Source organism: Bufo bufo, chromosome 2 (assembly GCF_905171765.1).
Source record: "Bufo bufo chromosome 2, aBufBuf1.1, whole genome shotgun sequence".
NCBI classification, from domain to species: Eukaryota; Metazoa; Chordata; class Amphibia; order Anura; family Bufonidae; genus Bufo; species Bufo bufo.
In genome coordinates, this window is record NC_053390.1 from 787,054,053 (window position 1) to 787,076,410 (window position 22,358).

Here is a 22,358-nt window from a genome sequence, read left to right on the forward strand (position 1 = left end):
TACAGAGTGCTTCCAAGTTCCGTGGGTTCCGTTCCGTGCCTGCGCACCGCAAAAAGATAGAACTTGCTCTCTCTTTTTGCGGAACAGACGGATCGCGGACCCCATTCAATAGAATGGGGTCACGATCTGCATGCGGCTGGCCCACGGTTGGTGCCCGTGCATTGCGGGCCGCAACGTTCGTGTGCAGGAGGCCTTAGGCTGCGTTCACACGGGCGAGATTTCCGCGCGGGTGCAATCCGGTAGGTGAACGCATTGCACCCGCACTGAATCCGGACCCATTCATTTCTATGGGGCTGTTCAGATGAGCGATGATTTTCACGCATCACTTGTGCGTTGCGTGAAAATCGCAGCATGCTCTATATTCTGCGTTTTTCACGCAACGCAGGTCCCATAGAAGTGAATGGGGTTGCGTGAAAATCGCAAGCATCCGCAAGCAAGTGCGGATGCGGTGCGATTTTCACGCATGGTTGCTAGGTGACAGTCTATTCACTGTATTATTTTCCCTTATAACATGGTTATAAGGGAAAATAATAGCATTCTGAATACAGAATGCTTAGTAAAATAGGGCTGGAGGGGTTAAAAAAAATAAACAAATTAACTCACCTTCTCCTCTTGATCGCATAGTTCCCAGTCTCTTCTGATGAGTTGTGGGCTAAAGGACCTTTGGTGACGTCAGATCACATGCTCCAATCACATGGTCCATCACCGTGGTGATGTACCATGTGATTGGAGCATGTGATCAGACGTCACGAAAGGTCCTTTAGCCCACAACTCATCATTAAAGAAGTAAAGAAGAGACCGGGAACTACGCGAACAAGAGGAGAAGGTGAGTTAATTTGTTTATTTTTTTTTAACCCTCAATTGTTCACCTACTATGCATTCTGTATTCAGAATGCTATTATTTTCCCTTATAACCATGTTATAAGGGGAAATAATACAATCTACACTACAACTAACCCAAACCTGTACTTCTGTGAAGAAGTTCAGGTCTGGGTACCACAGTCGGTTTTTTATCACGCGCGTGCAGAACTCATTGCACCAGCGCGATAAAAACTGAACATCGGAACGCAATCGAAGTCAAAACTGACTGCAATTGCATTCCTACTCGCGCGGGTTTGCCGCAACACCGGGACGCATCCGGACACGCTCGTGTGAACCCAGCCTTATACTAGACACTTCACCAGCACGGCCACCTACTTGGTGACAGAGCATGAACAGAAAAAGCTAGGGTGACAACAGGACAGGAAGTACTGACACAAGTAAGAAGCAGGATAGGCCATCATTATCAGACTGGTGGGGGCCTGACTTCCAGTACCCCCCCCCCCCCCCTGCATGCTGTCCAATCAGGAGCTGCAATCCCCTGCACCGCCACCACTAAGTAGACGGCCCCATGTAATGAAGACCCTTCAAACAGCAGATCTGTAAAGGTGCTAAGATTCTGACATCTGATACCGATGGCCTATCCATGCTGAAATCACTTTTAAAGGGGCTGTCCAAGATTTTCCTATTGAGTGCCAATCCTCAGGATAGGTCATTAATATATCAGCGGGGGTCCGACTCCAGGAACCCTCACCGATCAGCTGCTTGAAGAGGCCCTAGTGCTGCGTCCTCTTCCTAGGCCGGTGAGGTCACCTCCATCAGTCACCTGGTGAATGGGCCCGGACTGCAATACCAAATACAACCACTATATAAAGTATGGCGCTGTGCTGTGAGGAGGCCGCAGCCTCTTCAAACGGTATCGGGTGTCAGACCCCCCCTCCCGCCCACTGATCAGATATCGATGACCTATCCTTAGGATAGGTCATTATTAAACACCCAGAAAACCCCTTTAAAGGGAGGGATAAACCCTGACAAAGAGAACCAGTCGCTGGGGGGTGGACTGATCCTCCATGCTGTGCTACAGGATACTCCTATACATGAGGAGATGAGCTCCAGCTGTCAACTCTGCTGCCCCGAGTCTGTCTGTACAATGCCTAAGCTGGAACTTGCAGTTCCACCACCTGTAAGGACACGTCCTTGCAATAAGGGCTCATTCAGACAACTGTATGAAAGGGTCCGCACCCGTTCCACAATTTTGAGGACCTTTTCATTTCAAAGGGGCTGCAAAAGATGTCCGCATCCTTAATTCCGTTCCGCGGCCCCGCCAAAAATTTACAGCATGTCCTATTCTTGTCCACAATCGTGGACAAAAACAGTCATTTATATCATAGTGCCGGACATGTTCGGTCCGCAAAAAACGCAGGACGCACGAGGCCGGTATCCTTGTTTGGCGGACAGCAAAACACTACGGCCCTCTGAATGAGCTAGGGATCTAGGCTCGTCCTTGTCACCACCTGCTCCCCCTCCCCCCACTGGATGTTTTCCTCCACGTCCTGGGAGTAGCAGCCGCAGCGTCGCAGGGACCAGGAAAAGGCGCAGGGGAGCTGGGCGTATGGGGGACATTTTTTAGTATCGGATCACCCCTTTAAACTGCAGTAATGAGCCATATCCTGCATACAGGAAGGGAGAAATGAGGCGACTGCGGGCTCAGACTACATGTAGGGTGCTTGTAGTCTGTAACCATGGAGACCACAGATCTAAAGATCATTTTGATTTTGTTTAGTGCAATAAAAATAATTTTAAAAGTATATATTATTAAAAAAAAAAAAAAAAAGTTAAAAAGACCCTTTATTCTAGACTAAAAATATGAAAAACATTTTCCTATTTTCTGTCTATGCCGAGATATAACCATCAGATGTTTCAGGCCTAAAGCCTGAGGCTGCACTACTGACATGTCCGCCTCTAAATTCTGCCGTACATCCAATGAAGTCCCCACGTGTCCACGGATCTGTATTTGATGATCTGGACCTACAGAAGATCTCCGTGACAACACGGCACAAATTCTCACTTTTTCTCATCACTTGGTACCAGAGTCCATAATGCCGTATTCTTAAAGGAACAGGCTTCCGTAAATAAAGCCGACTCACTGCTGGATGAAAAGTTCTGTGCGCTTCTCAACAGTCTGTTTCAGTTTCCCACCAATTCAAGAGCACTGCTTGCTGTCAGTGAAAGAAAACACTCTTGTTTACATCCTGAGAAGGTCAGGAAATTTACAGTACGATACATGTGGATGGATTTTAGGGCCCACCGTCCACATGTAGCAGATAAAAACCCACACGGGTCGGGTCACAGCGGGGGAACGCCACACCAAAATCCAATCCGTAATCTGCTTGTAGCGCATGGAGATTTGCTGAGAAATCAGAATCTGTAGGGGTCAGCAACCTCCAGCCGTTCTGAAACTACAATTCCCACAATGCTTCATTCACTTCCATGAGAGCTTCAAGAATAGCTGAGCAAGTGTGCATGCTGAGAGTTGTAGTTTCACTGCAGCTGGAGTGCCGAAGGGGGCCCGATTCCTGCCCTAGTACCTTCCACCGCTTGTTACAACGTACCTAGGTTATGGGTAAGGCCACACAGGGTGGAATTGCTGTGTTGCTGTACCAATGTCTTGTGCAAAGGGTTAAATCCCCGGTGGAAATCCACAGTCTAAGGCCTCATGCACACGACCGTGCCATTTTTTGCAGTCTGCAAACCGCATATCCGCAAAAAACGGAAGCCGCCCGTGTGCCTTCCGCAATTTGCAGAACGGAACGGGCGGCCCATTGTAGAAATACCTATTCTTGTCCGCAAAACGGACAAGAATAGGACATGCTATATTTTTTTTGCAGGGCCACGGAACAGTGCAACGGATGCGGACAGCACACGGAGTGCTGTCCGCATCTTTTGCGGCCCCATTGAAGTGAATGGAGTTGTGTGCATGATGCCTAAGGGTCCATTCACACGTCCGTATGCGTTTTGTGGACACACAAAACACAGACAGCGGCAATTGCGGACAAGAATAGGACATGTTCTATTTTTTTGCGGAACTGAAGTGCGGATCCGCGGATGCGGACAGCATATTCCGGCCCCATTGAAAATGAATGGGTCCGCACCTGTGCCGCAAAATTTCGGAACGGATTCGGACCCATTTTGCAGACGTGTGAATGGACCCTAAGGGTACATGCACACGTTCAGGATTCATGTGCCGAGCATCCGCACTGAAATCCGAAGGTGTTCGCAGGCAAATCTGTGCTGTCAATCCGCATCAATTGGTGCAGATTTGCATGCGGATTTGGTGCAGTTTCGGTGCGGATTTTACTAAGTGAATGAAGAAAATCCGGTCAGGAAAAAAAAAAAAAAATCAGGTCAAAATCCGCATGCAATCCCGATCGTGTGCATTTAGCCTAAGGCTACAGTCACACAACCACATCCGTTCTGCAATTTTGCGGACCCATTCATTTCTACGTGCCGCGACCGCGCAAAGAAAATAGAATATGTCCTATTCTTGTCCGCAACGTGTCCGTGTTTTCGGATCTGCAAAACACCACGTTTGTGTGAACGTAGCCTAAATTAAAGGGTTATTCCAGCTTTATTTATTTTTTAAATAGCTCCCCCTCCACGCCAGACCTGTGAAGGGACACACTTACCTGCTCCCCGCCGCTGAAGCCGGACATATCCCCTTCCTTATCCAGGCAGCCCGTCTCAGCTAAGCATTGGAGCAGGGCAAAGGCTTTTTCTGCAGATCTGGTGACGCACCGGGTCTCTGCTAGGCGGAAGCTTCCACCTAGCAGTATTCCCGATGATGTCACCGGCAGTAATGGGCGGGATAGGACAGCGCCGCCCATTAGTGCCGGTGACATCACTGAGATCAATGCTAGGTGGAAGCCTCGGCCTAGCAGTGTAAAAATGTAAACAAAACAGCCCTTGCCCTGAGAGGTGCTGAGTGGGGGGGGGGGAAGAAGAAGGGGATATGTCCAGGTTCAGAGCTGAACCCCTTTAACATGCCCCGGATTTTAAATCTGCACCACAGGTCAATTTACGCAGCAATTTATTATTATTATTTTTTTGCAGCGTTTGGATGATATTTCTTAAAGGGGTGTTCCAGAATTCTACTACTGATGGCCTATCAGATACAGAGCATCACTGCTCCAATGCAGGTTAAATAAAAAAATAAAAAATAGAATTCAAAAAGTTTAATTAAAAAACAGCCTATGGTTTAGAATCTACAACTCATGTAAAATTGTGTTGCCATGGCTACAGACTACAAGCAAATCCAGTGTAGTCTGATCTAGCAGTCACACTGCCATCTCTCCCCGAATTCTGGACTCCACATCCAGATAGGTATTCTCATCTCAGACATCATGTGATTGACCCTTTAAAGTTTGTTGTTTTTTTTTTTTTTTTTGGGGGGGGGGGGGGGGGATCTAAATATTGATGCTTTAACCTCATAAGGCCATCAATATCTAATCGGTGCGGGGGGTCTGACACCCCTCACCCCTGCCAGATGGAGCTGGTCACCGCAGCACTGAAGAGAATGAGGGCATCGCTGCGGTTACCCGCTCTGTGCACTGCTGTATAGTTTGCAGCACCTGATTGGCGGGGGTCTCGGATTCCCAATAATCTGGTATCCTGACCAGAAAAAAAAAAAAAAACCACACAGTCTCTTTCCTCTCACAGCTTCCACACTGTAACTAACCCTCAGCTGTATGAGCAGGGAGACTTCAACCTCGGAGCCCTTCCAGTCACTGACAGCAAGTGGAGACTTCAACCTCGGAGCCCTTCCAGTCACTGACAGCAAGTGGAGACTTCAACCTCGGAGCCCTTCCAGTCACTGACAGCAAGTGGAGACTTCAACCTCGGAGCCCTTCCAGTCACTGACAGCAAGTGGAGACTTCAACCTCGGAGCCCTTCCAGTCACTGACAGCAAGTGGAGACTTCAACCTCGGAGCCCTTCCAGTCACTGACAGCAAGTGGAGACTTCAACCTCGGAGCGCTTCCAGTCACTGACAGCAAGTGGAGACTCCGTGGAATTAAACACACTGTATATTAGAAAGGTACAGAACACCAAAGGAGGCAGCGTCATAGGGTTCATTCTGCGAAACACAGGGCATCACCTAAGCCGGGCATCACCAGTGCAACCCAACAGTGGCACCCACGACCACCGAGCCACCGCTCTACTCACTTCTGCACCAATCAAGTATGTTTTTCCAAAAAACAGCACCACTCTTGTCCATGGGCTGTGACTGGCACTGCAACATTCACCGGAATAGGGCCGAGCTGCAATACTAGGCACAGCCCAGGGATAAGGGTGGCGCTGCTTCCAAAAAAAAAAAAAAAAAACACTTTTCCTAATTTCCCGTCTTCTGACAGCAGGATAACGACGGGTTGTAAGGCGCACATGTCGATGCCCAGTTAAGCTCCACGACCATGCCGTGGGTACAGCTCCATACACATAATAATGAAACAGAAAGCATAACCGGTGCCAACCGTGCCCCGCCACACTCCGCAAACAGGAGCAGTTACCATGACAACTGCAGCAGCATCACCAAAAAAATGAGACACATAGCACCAGTCCATGGGCTGGCACAGAAGCTGCCATAGGGCACTGCCCTCTAATGACAGCAGGCTGCAGGGCACTGATGTCAGTGCAGACAGGAGGGTGCCCACAGGAGGGGCAGTACTGCAGAGGTCCACACATGCATGGCATGGGGCCCCCGTGCCATGCAGGTATCGGGGGAGGCAGGGGCCCGGCACTGCAGGCTGGCAGCTCACCTCTGTCCCGGGCGGGGTGGAGGAGCTGGAGATGAGGCCTGCTCCTGCTGCGCTGCCCGCTCCTCCGCTGCTGCTGGCTCCGGCTGCCGCACTGTGCTGTCCCCGAAGAGCCGCCGCCTTCACGTCCCCGGCTGCACTGCTGTTACTGCCGCTACTGCTGCCGCTGCCTCCGCCCCGCTTGTTCTTCCTCCGCTTCGCCCCTCTCTTGGCGTCGGCAGGGCTCATGTCTGCGCTATTACACCGTCTGCTCAACCGAAAGCCGCACACCGGAGCAATACCGAAGGGAAGGGGGGCCGGGGAGCGGAATTATCCGCAACGACAGAACACAGGGCGGCAGAGAAAGAGAACAACCGACCACAGCGGAGCCAAGCTAGACTCCAATATGGCGGACTACAAGGAGGAAAGCTATTCCCGTCTTACGCACAGACGTCATCGCGTAATCCTACGTCAACGTGCCGCTGGACCGAGCGCTCACTGCTGCCACCTTCAGGGAGTGAGGAGTTCGAACGTTCCAAAAAGGTTGAAAAGCCGCAGTAAGCGCCTGACTGGACTACGAGTCCCATAAGGCAGTGCGCCTGAAATGGGGATAGATGGCGGTCGGAAGTTGCTTAGGGATGCTGGGATTTGTAGTTCACAAAAGATGTAGGGATGTGTCCGTAAGGAAAATGACAAGGTGCTGAATTTACAGCAGCCTTGTAATAAAATAAGGTGTTTCATTGATACAGGACACCTGTAGCCAAGGGTGCCGACCAGAATTTTTCTTTTTTTCTGGACAATTTATCCCAAAATCACAGAAAAATTGGAAAACTATAGTGAATGATGAAGATTATGAGTAGGGATGAGCGATTCCTTGGAACCGAACCCAAGTTCAGGAAATGGTTTTTTACAGTACAAATTAATTTATGAAGTTATTGCACGAAGTCTCGCAAGACTTCACAAAGCAATAACTTCGGCTCATCAGAGCCAATACATTCTAATACCGTACGGAGCTCCTGCCCCGTACAGTATTAGAACAAAGTTTTATGCGAATCGACTTCGGATGTTTCATCCGAAGTCGATTCGCTCATCCCTAATTATGAGTAATACGTGTCTAAAACTCTATATACTGATAAGAACTTTTTACCAGCGTTTACTGTGAGCTGTGAATTGATGATAATTACCACTAAAATAATCTAGTCAAGTACCATCAGCCGCGGGAAAAAAGTCGCCTATTTTTACGGACTATCCAGAAACTTCTGGATGGCTGACAACCCTGCCTGTAGCACGGAATGTGTACATTTTATTTTACTGAGTAGTCAAATTTAAGTAGCCCTAAAGGCCCGTCACACACAGCCTTTTTTTTAGTTTTTTTTTTCTATCTTCTAAAAAAGTCATGAAATGATGGTATTTTTTACAAGGATTTTTTTAGGCTTTTTTCAGGCGTTTTTCTCCTCTATAGAGAATTCTATGGAAAAACAGATGAAAAAAAAATGGCAGACCAGAGCATGCTGCGATTTCAAAAACCGTCACTGACCCCGAAAACACACATCAAAGTTGTACAAAACACAGCTACAAATAAAAGGCATGTTTGCCCTGTGTTTAATTTTTTTCCCATAGACTTTTATGCAACATCTGGAGCATGTGTATTTTGTCTTAAAGGGGCTTTCCAAGACTTTTCTACTGACGATCTACCCTCTGGACAGGACATCAGTATATGATCGGTGGAGGTCTGACCCCCACCAATTAGCCGTTTGAGAAGACACCAGCACTCGCAGTAGAGCCACAGCCTTCACCCTGCTTTTCCTAGGTCAGTGACGTCACGTTCATCAGTCATGTGGCCTAGGAGCAGCTCAGCCTCATAGAAGTGAATGGGGCTGAGCTGCAATACCAAACATTGCCACTATACAATGTACGGCGCTGTGCTTAGTAAGCTGCGAGAACGGCACAAAGCTCACAGGAGCGGCGGTGATCGGCGGAGGTCCCGGGTGTCAGACCTGCACCAATCAGATACTGATGACCTATCCTGAGGATAAGTCATCAGTAGAAATGTCTTGGAAAACACTTGTTTTAAGGGCTCATACACACATCGTGCACAGACACGACCGTAGGGCCGCCGTATGCGGACGCAGGACCCATTCACTTGAATGGGGTCCACTATCCGCATCCGATGGTCTGCACCACAAAAAAGTAGTGCATGCATTCAAGTGAATTGGTCTGCACCCGTCATACGGCGCACACACACGCCCAGTGCCCATATATTGCAGACCCGTTGTTTTAGCGCTAAATAAGCTGCAGACAAAAGCCCCATAAATACACCTGAAAAAACTATGTGTGCCCTCAGCCATATAGTGTCTTTCACCAACTGGCGTTAATTTTAATGGTGGTTTTTTGTATGTCTCGCTAATTTTTATAGTCAAGTATGTACCCATACCTCCCAACTTTTTGGGCTTTAGGGACACTTACACTGCATGAAAAATCTATTTCTCCTGCATATCTATACAGCGTTCCTCCTGTTCAAGAAAAAAACACAAACTAGGGAACGAATAGAAGACTTACCTGATGACCTCCTTTTCATCTTTTTTAGCTGCAAATTCCCCAATTCTCAAGCCCCTCTTCTGGAATCCAAGATGGCCATAGAGTTTGTCAGACTACTTCCTGATCATGAGAGCAGTGCTGGGAATTGGCGGATCTGCAGCTGAAAAGATGAAAAAGAGGTCACCGGGTAAGTGTTTTGTTCATTCCCCAGTTAATGTAAAAAAAAAATTGTTTAACACGAGGGTCACTTTAAAATTTCCTGTAGAAACATCTGGAGTTTACGTTTTTAAAATTTATTTTTACTAAAGAAAAAGCTTCAGAGTACCACAACCAAATAAAGAGCACCAAAAACCACAAAACCCCTCAAAAACACAAAGAAAAAACTATGTGTGACACCTGCCAAATGGTTGATTGGCAGTCCTATGCCCCTGCCCTGCAGTAGAGGTAGACAACTTATGACCAGTGAAGTGGTTTCCATAGAAGAAATGGGGTTCAGGAAGTAAGGGGGTCCCCTGACATCACTTTTAATCTGCTGGAAGATGGAGTCTGAGACAACCCTTGTATGTGCGACAAGAGTTTTCAGTTGCCATGATGGGTGTGGAAGGGTTGTGGTAGGATCATGGATGTGGGACAACACTAAGAAAAGAAGACTCCATTTTTGTTTTGGGCCCTCCCTCCTCAGTGTTCACCCATTTACAGCTCACTATTTGACATAGTCCTATAAGCATCCCTAATATAGTCAGGTAGACCCCCATCAGCGGTTCTGTCACATTTGTATAGTCAGGTAGACCCTCATAAGCTGTTCCTTCATATCATTATAGTCAGGTAGACCTCTGTCAGCTGTTCTGTCAGATCATGATAATCAGGTAGACCTCCATCAGCTATTCTGTCCCATCATCATAGTAAGGTGGACCTCCATCCGCTGTTCTGTCACATTTTGATAATCAGATAGACCTCTATCACATCATCATTGTCTGGTAGAGCTCCAACAGCTGTTCTGTCACATCACTATAGTCAGGTAGACCTGTTTGGTCACATCATCATAGGTAGACCTCCATCACCTGTTCTGTCATATCATCATTGTCTGGTAGACCTTCAACAGCTGTTCTGTCACATGTTTATAGTTTATAGTCAGGTAGACCTCCATCAGCTGTTCTGTCACATTACTATAGTCAGTCCGACCTCCAAAAGCTGTTCGGTCACATTTTTATAATCAGATAGACCTTCGTCCACTGTAATGTCACATCATTATAGTCAGGTAGACCTCTATCACCTGTTCTGTCACATCATCATTGTCTGGTAGACCTCCAACAGCTGTTACGTCACATCTTTATAGTCAGTTAGACCTCCATCAGCTGTTATGTCACATCTTTATAGTCAGTTAGACCTCCATCAGCTGTTCTGTCACTCTCTTTCACTCCAGGGCCCCGTTCTCTAGATGGGAGCAGGTCCCAGAGGTGGAACCTGCACCTTTCTGACATTGAAGGCATATCCTAGCGCTATGCCATCAATGTGTCAGATGGGAACACCCTATGAAGTCTTATTTTTATATAATTCATCATAATAAACTAGTTAATTTTGTGATTTATTTTATTATAAAAATTCTCTAGTTGTGATATATTCCCTTTACTTTATTACAATGGTGCCCCAGGTGTCTAATCTGTATAGTAATGTGCGCGTCCACCTACTGAGCTGGTCGCACATACTTAGTTCCATCCTTCAACTATCACCAGCCAGATCTACTGTTAGAAGCTGTGACAGTTACAGGGAGAGAGCTGCAGCGGAAAAAACACGGCCCCCTGAGAAAGGGCACACCCCTTGAGCTGTGATAGGGAGAGAGCCGCAGACTAAAAGACACGCCCCATGAGCTGTGATAGGGAGAGAGCTGCAGCAAAAAGGATCCTCCCCCAGAGCTGTGATAGGGGAAGAGCTGCAGCAGAAAAGACACTCCCTCTGAGCTGTGATAGGGGGAGAGCTACAGCAAAAAGGATCCGCCCCCAGAGCTGTGATAGGGGGAGAGCTGCAGCAAAAAGGATCCGCCCCCAGAGCTGTGATAGGGGGAGAGCTGCAGCAAAAAGGATCCGCCCCCAGAGCTGTGATAGGGGGAGAGCTGCAGCAAAAAGGATCCGCCCCCAGAGCTGTGATAGGGGGAGAGCTGCAGCAGAAAAGACACTCCCCTGAGCAGCCAGCTTGATATAAATCTAGCAGAGCAATGAATGGGGAGATCTCTGGATCCATGTGAGGTACAGGGCTGGTTCTAGCTTTGTTAGAAAGAGATTATCATGTACTATATCATGTCTGATTTATATTTTTTACATCAGCCCTGTACTTGTTTACACATTTGCAATTCTGGACTCTAGGAAAACAGGGTAACAACTTTTTTTTTTTAAATTGAGGGAATACATATTAAATTCCTGTTCACTATTAGGAATAAGGGCTTATCCACATGACTGCGTTCATTTTACGGTCCGCAAATCGCGGATCCATAAAATACGGATCCCAACCGAGTGCATGCTGCTATTTTATTTTTCACACTCCACTAGAAAGGTCCTATCCTTGTCCGCTAAACAGACATGAATAGGACTTGCTCTGTGTTTTTTTGCGGGGCCGCAGAATGGACGCGCAGATGCGGCCGTGTGCACGAGCCCTAATCATGAAGTCAGCTTCCCTCTCACCAGCAGGATGTGCTGCAGTATTCAAAGCCCAGCGGAGGTCCGCACAGGTCCTCGGGGCACATTACTACAGCGAGGCTACAGGTGTAATAATTATCCTATTACCTCTGCCAGAGCGAGCGATATCTGCACGTCATTGCTTCTGAATTCCGTAATGAGAAGATTTAGGAAAATTGCTCCATTGGGAACCATTATCTAACACTGGCCCCCGCGCCACTAAAAGTGTAGGCACCACCGTAGATCACTGCTATCTCCTAACCAGGCTGCGAGTATTGTTTAAAACCATGAATCGTTAAGAAAGATTTCAATATAGAATATATTATGGGTCAGTGACCTCAGGCAGCACTCCAGTTGTGGTGAAACTACAACTCCCAGCATGCTCCATTCACCGATATGGGAGCTCCATGAACAGTCGGCCAAATGTGCAGGTTGGGAGTTGTAGTTTTATACCAGCTGGAACTTGCTGATCCCTGGTACACAAAAAAAAACAGGCAGCCAAAAAATTCACCCCGAAAGAAAGGAAAAATAGAATCCAGAGGAAGGTGAAAAATCCTGATAGGAAGTCAAAGCGGAGCACAACCTAAGGGAAAAATTCCTTACTGACCCCTAGCCCACACTGCCGACAAGTCTGTTTTAGTAATACTTGCAGTTCCATGATTCTGAAGCATCTTTTCTTAGAATTTTGCACTCTACAGTCCTTCTGTTATTCCTCCTGTAAATATATGAATAGTTGGGCGTTACCATTCCGTTTGTTAATAGGGTGTGTCCTTACACACTCTACCAATGAGTTTTCCATTAGTTTTGGTCTGTGCCCAGAACTGACTTTTTTGCCTTCCCCTGTGTCCAGTCTGGTTGAACTGGTTCTCATCAATTCATGCAAATCAATTTAGTACAACCTCCGAGTTTGGCCCCATATGCACACGACTGTATCCGTTTTCCGGATCCGCATAATACGGATGCGGTTTATGTGCCATCTGCATTTTTTATTTTTTTTGTAGACCCATTGACTTCGATGGGTCCATGGTCCGCGTTTTGCGGACATATTCTCTCTTTTTGTGGAACAGACTTACGGATGCGGAAAGCACAAGGACAATCCATATGTTCTCCGCATCCATATGTCCGTTCTGCAAAAGGATAGAACATGTCCGCAAAATACAGCCCACGTATCCAATGAGGTCAGTGGCTCTGCAAAAAAAAAAAACATACAACATGGACGGTATCTGTATTTTGGATACAGTCATGTTTATGGAGACGTGATAGAGCACCGATAGACTTGTGGGGGCCCCTATATGCGGAATGCAATTGCGGACCCATTCATTCCTATGGGGCAGCATGATGTGCTGCCCGGACACGGAATTGCGGGTCCGCACTTCCGTTCCGCAAAAAAATAGAACATGTCCTATTCTTGTCCGCAATTGCGGACAAAAACAGGCATATTCTATTAGTGCCGGCAATGTGCGGTCCGCAAAATGCAGAACGCACATTGCCGCTTTCCGTGTTTTGCGTATGCGCAAAACACGTTGCGGACGTGTGAATGGAGCCTTAACACTGTTCTTGCTGTGTACTTTCAGCGTATGCGATGTGTATAGTGAACGCGTTCATAGGCTCCTATGGGACCGGCGTGTGCCGAGGTTTCCGTGGTTCACCCGCGATCTTGTCCCCGGACGATAGCAGTTACTATAACAGTAGTAATAGTTGTAAGAATTCCTGGGCGCGGGCATATTAGTCAGAAGGTTTTCTCATGGTGAAAATGATTGGCGCCATAAACAGCAGCTTAGGTTTGTTAAAGGGATCCAGCCTTAGTGCTCTTCTCTGATTTTGGATGGACCACCTTGTAGCAGGACGAAACACGGCCCGTCCCCGCGCGGTGTGTTGTAGCCGAGCCGGATAGTCGTAGCTATTGATCCAACAGCTCCCCGGCAGTGCTAACACTCAATAGAAAGTGATAGATAAATAAGAGACGCGTGGAGGTTCCCCGCCATCTGCTCCGTGGTTTTCTGACATTCATTTGGAAGCTATATATATATACGGTTCCGCACGACATTGGGGGGGGGGGGGACTGGCAGGAAATCCCTGCAGTGCAGGAATCATAATCTGCAACTCCTAGTATGCGCTGACAGCTGTCAGAGCATGCTGGGCGTTGTAGTTTTGCAACAGCTTGAACACCATATGTTGGACATCACAACTTTAAAGTATCTGGGGGATGGTTCGGTAGCCAAGGATATATCTGGCATAAGGAAGGATCAATATGATAGATCAATAAGCAGCCTGCAGCGATTTTGGCCACAGAAACAGCCATATTTCCCCTTTGTAACAAACACGCAAAGAATAGACTCGCAGTCCGTCCATGGGAACCGCTGAGCCCTGCAGAAGATACACCTATCACCTACTACCCTGTCATCCTACTTTGTCAAAAAACTGGCCCCTGTGAATACACCCTTAGGGCTTATGTACACATATATATATTTTTTTCTGTTTCCGTTCCGTTCTTTGTTTTTTTTACAGGTCTGTATGCAGAACCATTAACTTCAATGGGACTTGAAAAAAAAAACGGAAATGACTCCTTGTGCATTCGGTATGTCCACATACGAATAAATAGAACATGCTGTATTCTTGTCCGTTTTGCGGACGAGGGCAGGCATTGTTACAATGGATCTGCAAAAAAAAACGGATGCAACACAGACGTCATCCATTTTGGGTTTTTTTGCAGAAGGAAAAATACATACGGTCATGGGCATGAGCCCTTATGCTGATTAACAGCTATTGTTCCCGACTTCTCCATACACCTGCATATTCAGCTGTGCATGCAGGTGTTCTGAATGGGGAGAGAGGAGAAAGCCGCTGCCAGACAACTCCATGTCTGACCCTTCTTTCTCCCATCGTCATCGATCTGTGAAAAGTGAGGGCATGCCCCCAATACACATTAGACCCAGTGAAATTGGTGGGTTCAACTAACTTCAATCTGATGTGTATGGCCCCCATCTGGATGGCAAAGGGGTGTTGTCATTTCAGACAGGTATGATATATCCACAGGAGACGAGGGCTCCAGAGGACGTACCTCTAGAACGGCAGTCCCCCGACCCCGACCCCTCTCACCTGGTGCCGCTGGCCGACCCGTCCAGGCTGCTAGAGGTGCCCGGGTTTACGGAAACAGCTGAGCTTATGGCACTTACTAAACCGGCACTATACTGTATAAGCGAGGGTAAAAAAAGGAGAGCCCAGTAGAAGGAATCATAGTACTAAGTGACGTGCCCAGTAGTTAGTATCTGTTTTAGGGCTCATGAACGTATTTTTTTGTCCGCGTCTGATCTGCAGTTTTTGTGGGTCGGATGCGGACTCATTCTCTTCAACAGGGCCGAAAAAAATGTGTGTTGTCCACATCCGTATGTCCGTTCCACAGCACCCAAAAAAAATGAGCACAAGGATAAGACTGTTCTACTATTGGCCAGACGTTTCGTTCCGCGTTTTTTGTGGGACCGCAATTTGCTACAGTCGTGTGCATGAGCCCTGTTCTTGTAAATTCGTTAGGGACCACACCATGCCCACCACGTAACGGCCACAAGGACACTGCAAGCAGCGGCTTAGATCTCAGCGTCTTGTGACGGCAGCGAGTTTCATGTAGCTGTGTAAATATGAAAGAAGGAACATAATACTGACACAATAAAAGAAAAACACGATGACAGCACGATAAAAAACAATAAACAGGGAAAATCCAAAGTGCAAGATGAAAGTGGACAACACATATCATATATCCAATGCCTATGCCAGACCGGAAGATAACCAGATCAAAGTACAAAGGGGGTCTGGAAAACCCAAGGCAAAAGTAGTGCCCCTTTAATGGATTCTGCTGTGGATCCATGGCAAAATACACAGCAAAAGATGGCTTGACTATAGTCACATGGCGGCAGGCTGGGGTTCTTTGGGATCACCAGAGGAAATTATTCTCGAGGCCCAACCCCTATATCTAATATATAAAGCTGAGTGTATGTGTGTACAGTCGTGGCCAAATGTTTTGAGAATGACACAAATATTAGTTTTCATAAAGTTTGCTGCTAAACTGCTTTTGGATCTTTGTTTCAGTTGTTTCTGTGATGTAGTGAAATATAATTACACGCACTTCGTACGTTTTGAAGGCTTTTATCGACAATTACATGACATTTATGCAAAGAGTCAGTATTTGCAGTGTTGACCCTTCTTTTTCAGGACCTCTGCAATTCGACTGGGCATGCTCTCAATCAACTTCTGGGCCAATTCCTGACTGATAGCAACCCATTCTTTCATAATCACTTCTTGGAGTTTGTCAGAATTAGTGGTTTATTGTTTGTCCACCCGCCTCTTGAGGATTGACCACAAGTTCTCAATGGGATTAAGATCTGGGGAGTTTCCAGGCCATGGACCCAAAATGTAAACGTTTTGGTCCCCGAGCCACTTAGTTATCACTTTTGCCTTATGGCACAGTGCTCCATCGTGCTGGAAAATGCATTGTTCTTCACCAAACTGTTGTTGGATTGTTGGAAGAAGTTGCTGTTGGAGGGTGTTTTGGTGCCATTCTTTATTCATGGCTGTGTTTTTGGGCAAAATTGTGAGTGAGCCCACTCCCTTGGATGAGAAGCAACCCCACAATGGTCTCAGGATGCTTTACTGTTGGCATGACACAGGACTGATGGTAGCGCTCACCTTTTCTTCTCCGGACAAGCCTTTTTCCAGATGCCCCAAACAATCGGAAAGAGGCTTCATCGGAGAATATGACTTTGTCCCAGTCCTCAGCAGTCCATTCACCATACTTTCTGCAGAAGATCAATCTGTCCCTGATGTTTTTTTGGAGAGAAGTGGCTTCTTTGCTGCCCATCTTGACACCAGGCCATCTTCCAAAAGTCTTCACCTCACTGTGCGTGCAGATGCGCTCACACTTTCCTGCTGCCATTCCTGAGCAAGCTCTGCACTGGTGGCACTCCGATCCCGCAGCTGAATCCTCTTTAGGAGACGATCCTGGCGCTTGCTGGACTTTCTTGGACGCCCTGAAGCCTTCTTAACAAGAATTGAACCTCTTTCCTTGAAGTTCTTGATGATCCTATAAATTGTTGATTGAGGTGCAATCTTAGTAGCCACAATATCCTTGCCTGTGAAGCCATTTTTATGCAACGCAATGATGGATGCACGCATTTCTTTGCAGGTCACCATGGTTAACAATGGAAGAACAATGATTTCCAGCATCACCCTCCTTTTAACATGTCAAGTCTGCCATTTTTACCCAATCAGCCTGACATAATGATCTCCAGCCTTGTGCTCGTCAACATTCTCACCTGAGTTAACAAGACGATTACTGAAATGATCTCAGCAGGTCCTTTAATGACAGCAATGAAATGCAGTGGAAAGGTTTTTTTGGGATTAAGTTAATTTTCATGGCAAACAAGGACTATGCAATTCATCTGATCACTCTTCATAACATTCTGGAGTATATGCAAATTGCTATTATAAAAACTTATGCAGCAACTTTTCACATTTCCAATATTTATCTAATTCTCAAAACTTTTGGCCACGACTGTAGGTCTGCTAAAGGAATCCGCACCGTCACATTTACAATCACGAAATTTGACACACAGGTACATCAGGTGTCCGGGAAGGTTTTAGACTGGGTCTCAGCTCTCTAGCATGTACCGTTCCTGAGATATTCCCACAAAATGCATTAGCCAATAGAAGCCTGGTCACATGACCATTATCAGCCAATAGAAGCTCGCAGTCTCCACATACACACAGTTTTACACCAGGTTTCCATAACAAACCAACCATTTTGCTTTAAAGGGGCAGGAGTCTGTGGAGGTCACAGTTCAGGGGGCAGATAGGGTGGCCATTCAGGCCACCCTCAAAAGATGGACTTAAAAACCCCGCCCCCAGGTCCCACTAAGCCACACCCCCTCCCACTTCGCAGCTGACGGGAATAGAAAAAATGAAGGTAAAAATCAACTTCTGTCAGCTGCAGGGGTGGGAGGGAGGGTGACTTTCTCCCTGCAGCTCACACTCAGACACTACAATGCTGCTGTATGAGAGTGAGCTGTTCAAAGTACATCCCTGTGTCCGTCCGGGTCCTGCGCTAGACGGAGGACAGGGAGTCTGAAAGCCGGACTGTCTGGCCTAAAACTGGACCTCTGGCCACCCTAGGGGCAGGCTGAGGTGAAAACACATCCGTAACGTGTTTTGCAGATCCATGGATCTGCAAAACACGGACACGGCAATGTGCGTTCTGCATTTTGCAGACCGCACATCACCGGCACTAATAGAAAATGCCTATTCTTGTCCACAATTGCGGACAAGAATAGGAAATGTTCTATTTTTTTGGGGAAAGGAAATTCGGACCCACAAAATGCGGAACAAAATCGCGGACGTGTGAATGGGGCCTAAAGGGGACGATCTGCTATGGAGGTCAGTGTTAAGGGGCAGATTACTGTAGAGGCCACTGTTAAGGGGACAGGGTGTTGTGGAAATCACTGTTAAGGAGATGGTGTACTGTAGAGGTCACTAATAAAGGGGTGGCCGATGTGGAGGTCACTGTTAAAACGGGCGGGCTGCTGTGGAGGTCACATTTTAAGGGAACCGAGCTCTGTGGAGGTCACTGTTAAGGGGGCGGGTTATTGTGGAAATCACTATTAACGAGACGGGGAAATGTGGAGGTCACTAATAAAGGGGCTGCCTCTGTTAAGGTCACTGTTAAAGGGGAGGGCGCTGTGGATGTTACTGTTAAGGGGTCAGGCTGCAGTGGAGTTTACTGTTAAAGGGGCGGGCACTGTGGAGGTCACTTTTATAGTGGATACTGTCAATATCTTTTAACGACACACCGAAACATTAAATGAAATATACCTGTGCAAAGACGGGTCCTTCTGCTAGTCATCAATAAAGTTTAAAGGAGTTGGCCCATTTCATACATGGGGGCATATCACTAGAATATGCCCCCATGTCTGATAACTGCGGGTCCCACCCATCTCTAAAACGGAGCCAAAAGAAGGAGAGCGGGGCGCGCATGTGCAACTGCCCTCCATTTATTTCTACGGGACTGCCAAAAATGAGCGCTGGCTCAACGATTTCCGTCAGTGCCACAGAAGTGAATGGAGTGGAAGCCATGCTTGCGTGTTGCGCTTCCCATTCACTTCTAGGGGACTTCTGAAAAATGGACTAGCTGTTTTCGGCACACCCATAGAAATGAATGGAGGACGGCTGCGCATGCTTGTTCCGCTTTACTCTTTTTGGGCTCCATTTTAGATATAGGTGCGGGTCCCAGAGGTGGCGATATACTACCAATGTATTAGATGGGTCAACCCCTTTAATAGGTTTTAAGTAACAGAAATCAACATAATTGGCAAGTGATCGGCTCTATAGGAAGCCAATTGTTTGTTTGTTTTTCTCCAGGACCTTTAGGGCCCAGTATGGCATCAGAGCCTGGACCCACCGAAGGGGGTACTCTAGTGGGCCAGTCCGACCTTGGAGGCAGGGCGTCAGTGGGGAAGGGGTCAGGTTTTGGGAACAGCCAAAATCCATCACTTAGTATACGATATCTGTAGAAAACATATCAAAGAGCATTCTGTACAAGAAGACGGTCATGAATTTGTGCCCCATCTAGAGGGAAGAACTTGAGCGTAATGTCATTGACGTCATTAATATGCAGCGTCTGGCCACCATTAAGTGCATTCATGGCTACTTTCCCTGCAATTCCCTGGTGACCCCAGCTTCCTTATTACATATGAGTCAGCAGTGCGGACACGTGCGCTGTATGGGACTCTATTTTATTACAGGACTGCCATTATTGCGTCACCCCCGTGTGAATCAGACCATTGTCATCGAGCCCTTGAGTCCATCTATTGCCAGTAACAGATGACGTTTCATTTCCTCCTCGCATCCACTTAGAGTTTACATGGCACGATAATGTCTGCAGATGAATATCCAGATAACCGAAGCATGATCCCACCATTCATGGAACCTGCACAGAGCATTATGGGATACAGATAAATGTACATACAGCTGTGTTCAAAATAATAGCAGTCAGACATCACTAACCTGATCAATCAGTTTTTATATTTCTACGTGGAAAATAATTTACTAGAAGGTGTGGTAGAGTAATAGAAACCTAACAGACCCGACAGTCATGACATGCATGCTGCTGATTCTCTGTAATTCAATCACTTATTGAAAGGGGCATGATCAAAATAATAGCAGTGTGGAGTTAAATGAGCGAGGTCATTCATTCTTTGAAAAACAGGAGGCAATTATTGCCCTTATTTAAGGAAGGAAGGCAGCAAATGTTGTACATGCTGGTTACAGTGCATTTCTCTCTGAAATTCTGAGGAAAATGGGTCGTTCCAGACATTGTTCAGAAGAACAGCGTACCTTGATTAAAAAGGTGATTGGAGAGGGGAAAACATATAAAGAAGTGCAGAAAATGATAGGCTGCTCAGCTAAAATGATCGCAAATGCTTTAAAATGGCAACCAAAACCTGAAAGACGTGAAAGAAAGCGAAAAAACATTCAAATGGATCCGTTTTTTTGGACTGACGCATAATTTGCGGACGCAAAAAACAACTGTCGTGTGCATGAGGTCTTAGAAGACGCCTATGTGAAGCCAAGCTATCTGCAAGAAGCCCCCGCAAAGTCCCACTGTTGAAAAGAAGACATGTTCTGAAGAGGTTACAATTTGCCAGAGAGCACATTAACGGCCTAAAGAGACATTCTGTGGACTGATGAAAGTAAGATTGTTCTTTTTGGGTCTAGTGGCCGGAGACAGTTTGTCAGACGACCCCCAAACACTGAATTCAAGCCATTCACAGTGAAGACAGTGAAGCATGGTGGACAAGCATCATATGGGGATGTTTCTCATACTACGGTGTTGGGTCTATTTATCGCAGACCAGGGATCATGGATCAGTTTGAATACATCCGAATACTTGAAGAGGTCATGCTGCCTTATGCTGAAGAGAAAATGCCCTTGAAATGGGTGTTCCAACAAGACAACGACCCCAAACACACCAGTACACGGGCAACATCTTGGTTCCAGACCAACAAGATTGACGTTATGGAGTGGCCAGCCAAATCCCCGGATCTTAATCCAATAGAAAACTTGTGGGGTGACATCAAAAATGCAGTTTCTGACCAAGAAATAGAGAAGAACAGTGGAATGTAGTCCAATCATCCTGGGCTGGAATACCTGTTCACAGGGGCCAGAAGTCGGTTGACTCCGAGCAACACAGATGTACAGCAGTTCTCAGAAACAGCGGTTATACAACTAAATATTAGTTAAGTGATTCAAAGGATTCAAACATTTTTCAGTTTATATAGTGAATGTTTGAGTTTGTAAAGAAGAATACAAACACTGCTATTTTTTTTTGAACAGTCTAATATTCACTTTTCTTCGTGTTTAGATTTGGAATAGCATGTGTAGTGTTCCCAATGCATTTGTGTGTATGGAAATAAAAGCTATTAGAAGGATTTTGAGCTTTAATCACTGCTATTATTTTGAACACAACTGTACATTCACATAGCATATTACCTTAATGTCCCACAGCACCAAAGCCTTGCTTTGATGACGCCAGAACCAGAGGAGGGACAAGCTCCCTTGGGGTATCCTCCTCCACCATTCTTGATCCCTGAAGGTCAGCATGTAAGTTCTTGTATGTACAATCATGGTGCATATGACTGTACCTTAACCTCTTCAGGACACATGACGTACCGGTACGGCATGTTGTCCTGGTACTTAAGGACACATGACGTACCGGTACTTCATGTATAGTACCGATCACCGCCGTATCGGAACCCGGTGCCTGCTCAAATCATTGAGCAGGCACCTTGGCTAAATATGCCGGGGGGTCCTGTGATCCCCCCCCCCCCCCCATGTCGGCGATCGCAGCAAACCGCAGGTCAATTCATCACCTCTCAGGATCGCTCTCATTGGTCGGGTCATTCAAATTATTGCAGCGCTCCTCTCCTCCTCCTTTTGTGTCCGGGAGCCGAGGAGAGAGGAGCGCTGCACGTGGATCCAGAGCTTCACCGATCTCCAGTCAGCACCCTGTCATATATCTTCTATATGAAAAAGAATCTTCATATAAAAGAGAGGATAAAAAAAAATATAAAAATACATTATTCTTCAGGCGGACATAAAAAACGCCTCTAAGTTCTTTTTATCAAGTATCTTAATTTGATTTGTGCAAGCAGTGAAACAAAGGAACAATTGTATGTGCAAAATATATAATCGTTTATTATAAAAACAAAGAATATAAAAACAATACAACTGCAAAACAAATGATGAAGTTACAACGTAATACCCAAAATGTACCACACGGTGGTGTTCACACACCCCTATCTGATCAGCACAGTATGATTTATTGATTTATGACAACCAGTGTCATACTTTTAACAAACAGACTCATATACCAAGAGAAACTTAGGATCTTCTGTTTATCAAACAGGCTATAACAATAAAACACGGATTTACAGGAAAATAACTGTTATCCCTTGACTCTGTTTTCCTATGACCAATCAAAAATATATGATATTAATATGA

At 46.4% G+C, this 22,358-nt stretch overlaps 1 protein-coding gene across 3 annotated transcripts in view; it reads right to left on the reverse strand.

The window, feature by feature from the left end:
* FAM193A (family with sequence similarity 193 member A) overlaps nt 1–7,038 on the reverse strand; it is a 120,353-nt gene extending 113,315 nt beyond the window's left edge. For all 3 annotated transcript variants that reach the window (XM_040419202.1, XM_040419201.1, XM_040419200.1), the window contains exon 1: nt 6,631–7,038. In XM_040419202.1, coding sequence (XP_040275136.1) covers nt 6,631–6,855 — 225 coding nt within the window. In that variant the 5' untranslated portion in view covers nt 6,856–7,038. The remainder of the gene's footprint in view (nt 1–6,630) is intronic.
* Between the last annotated feature and the right edge of the window lie 15,320 nt (nt 7,039–22,358).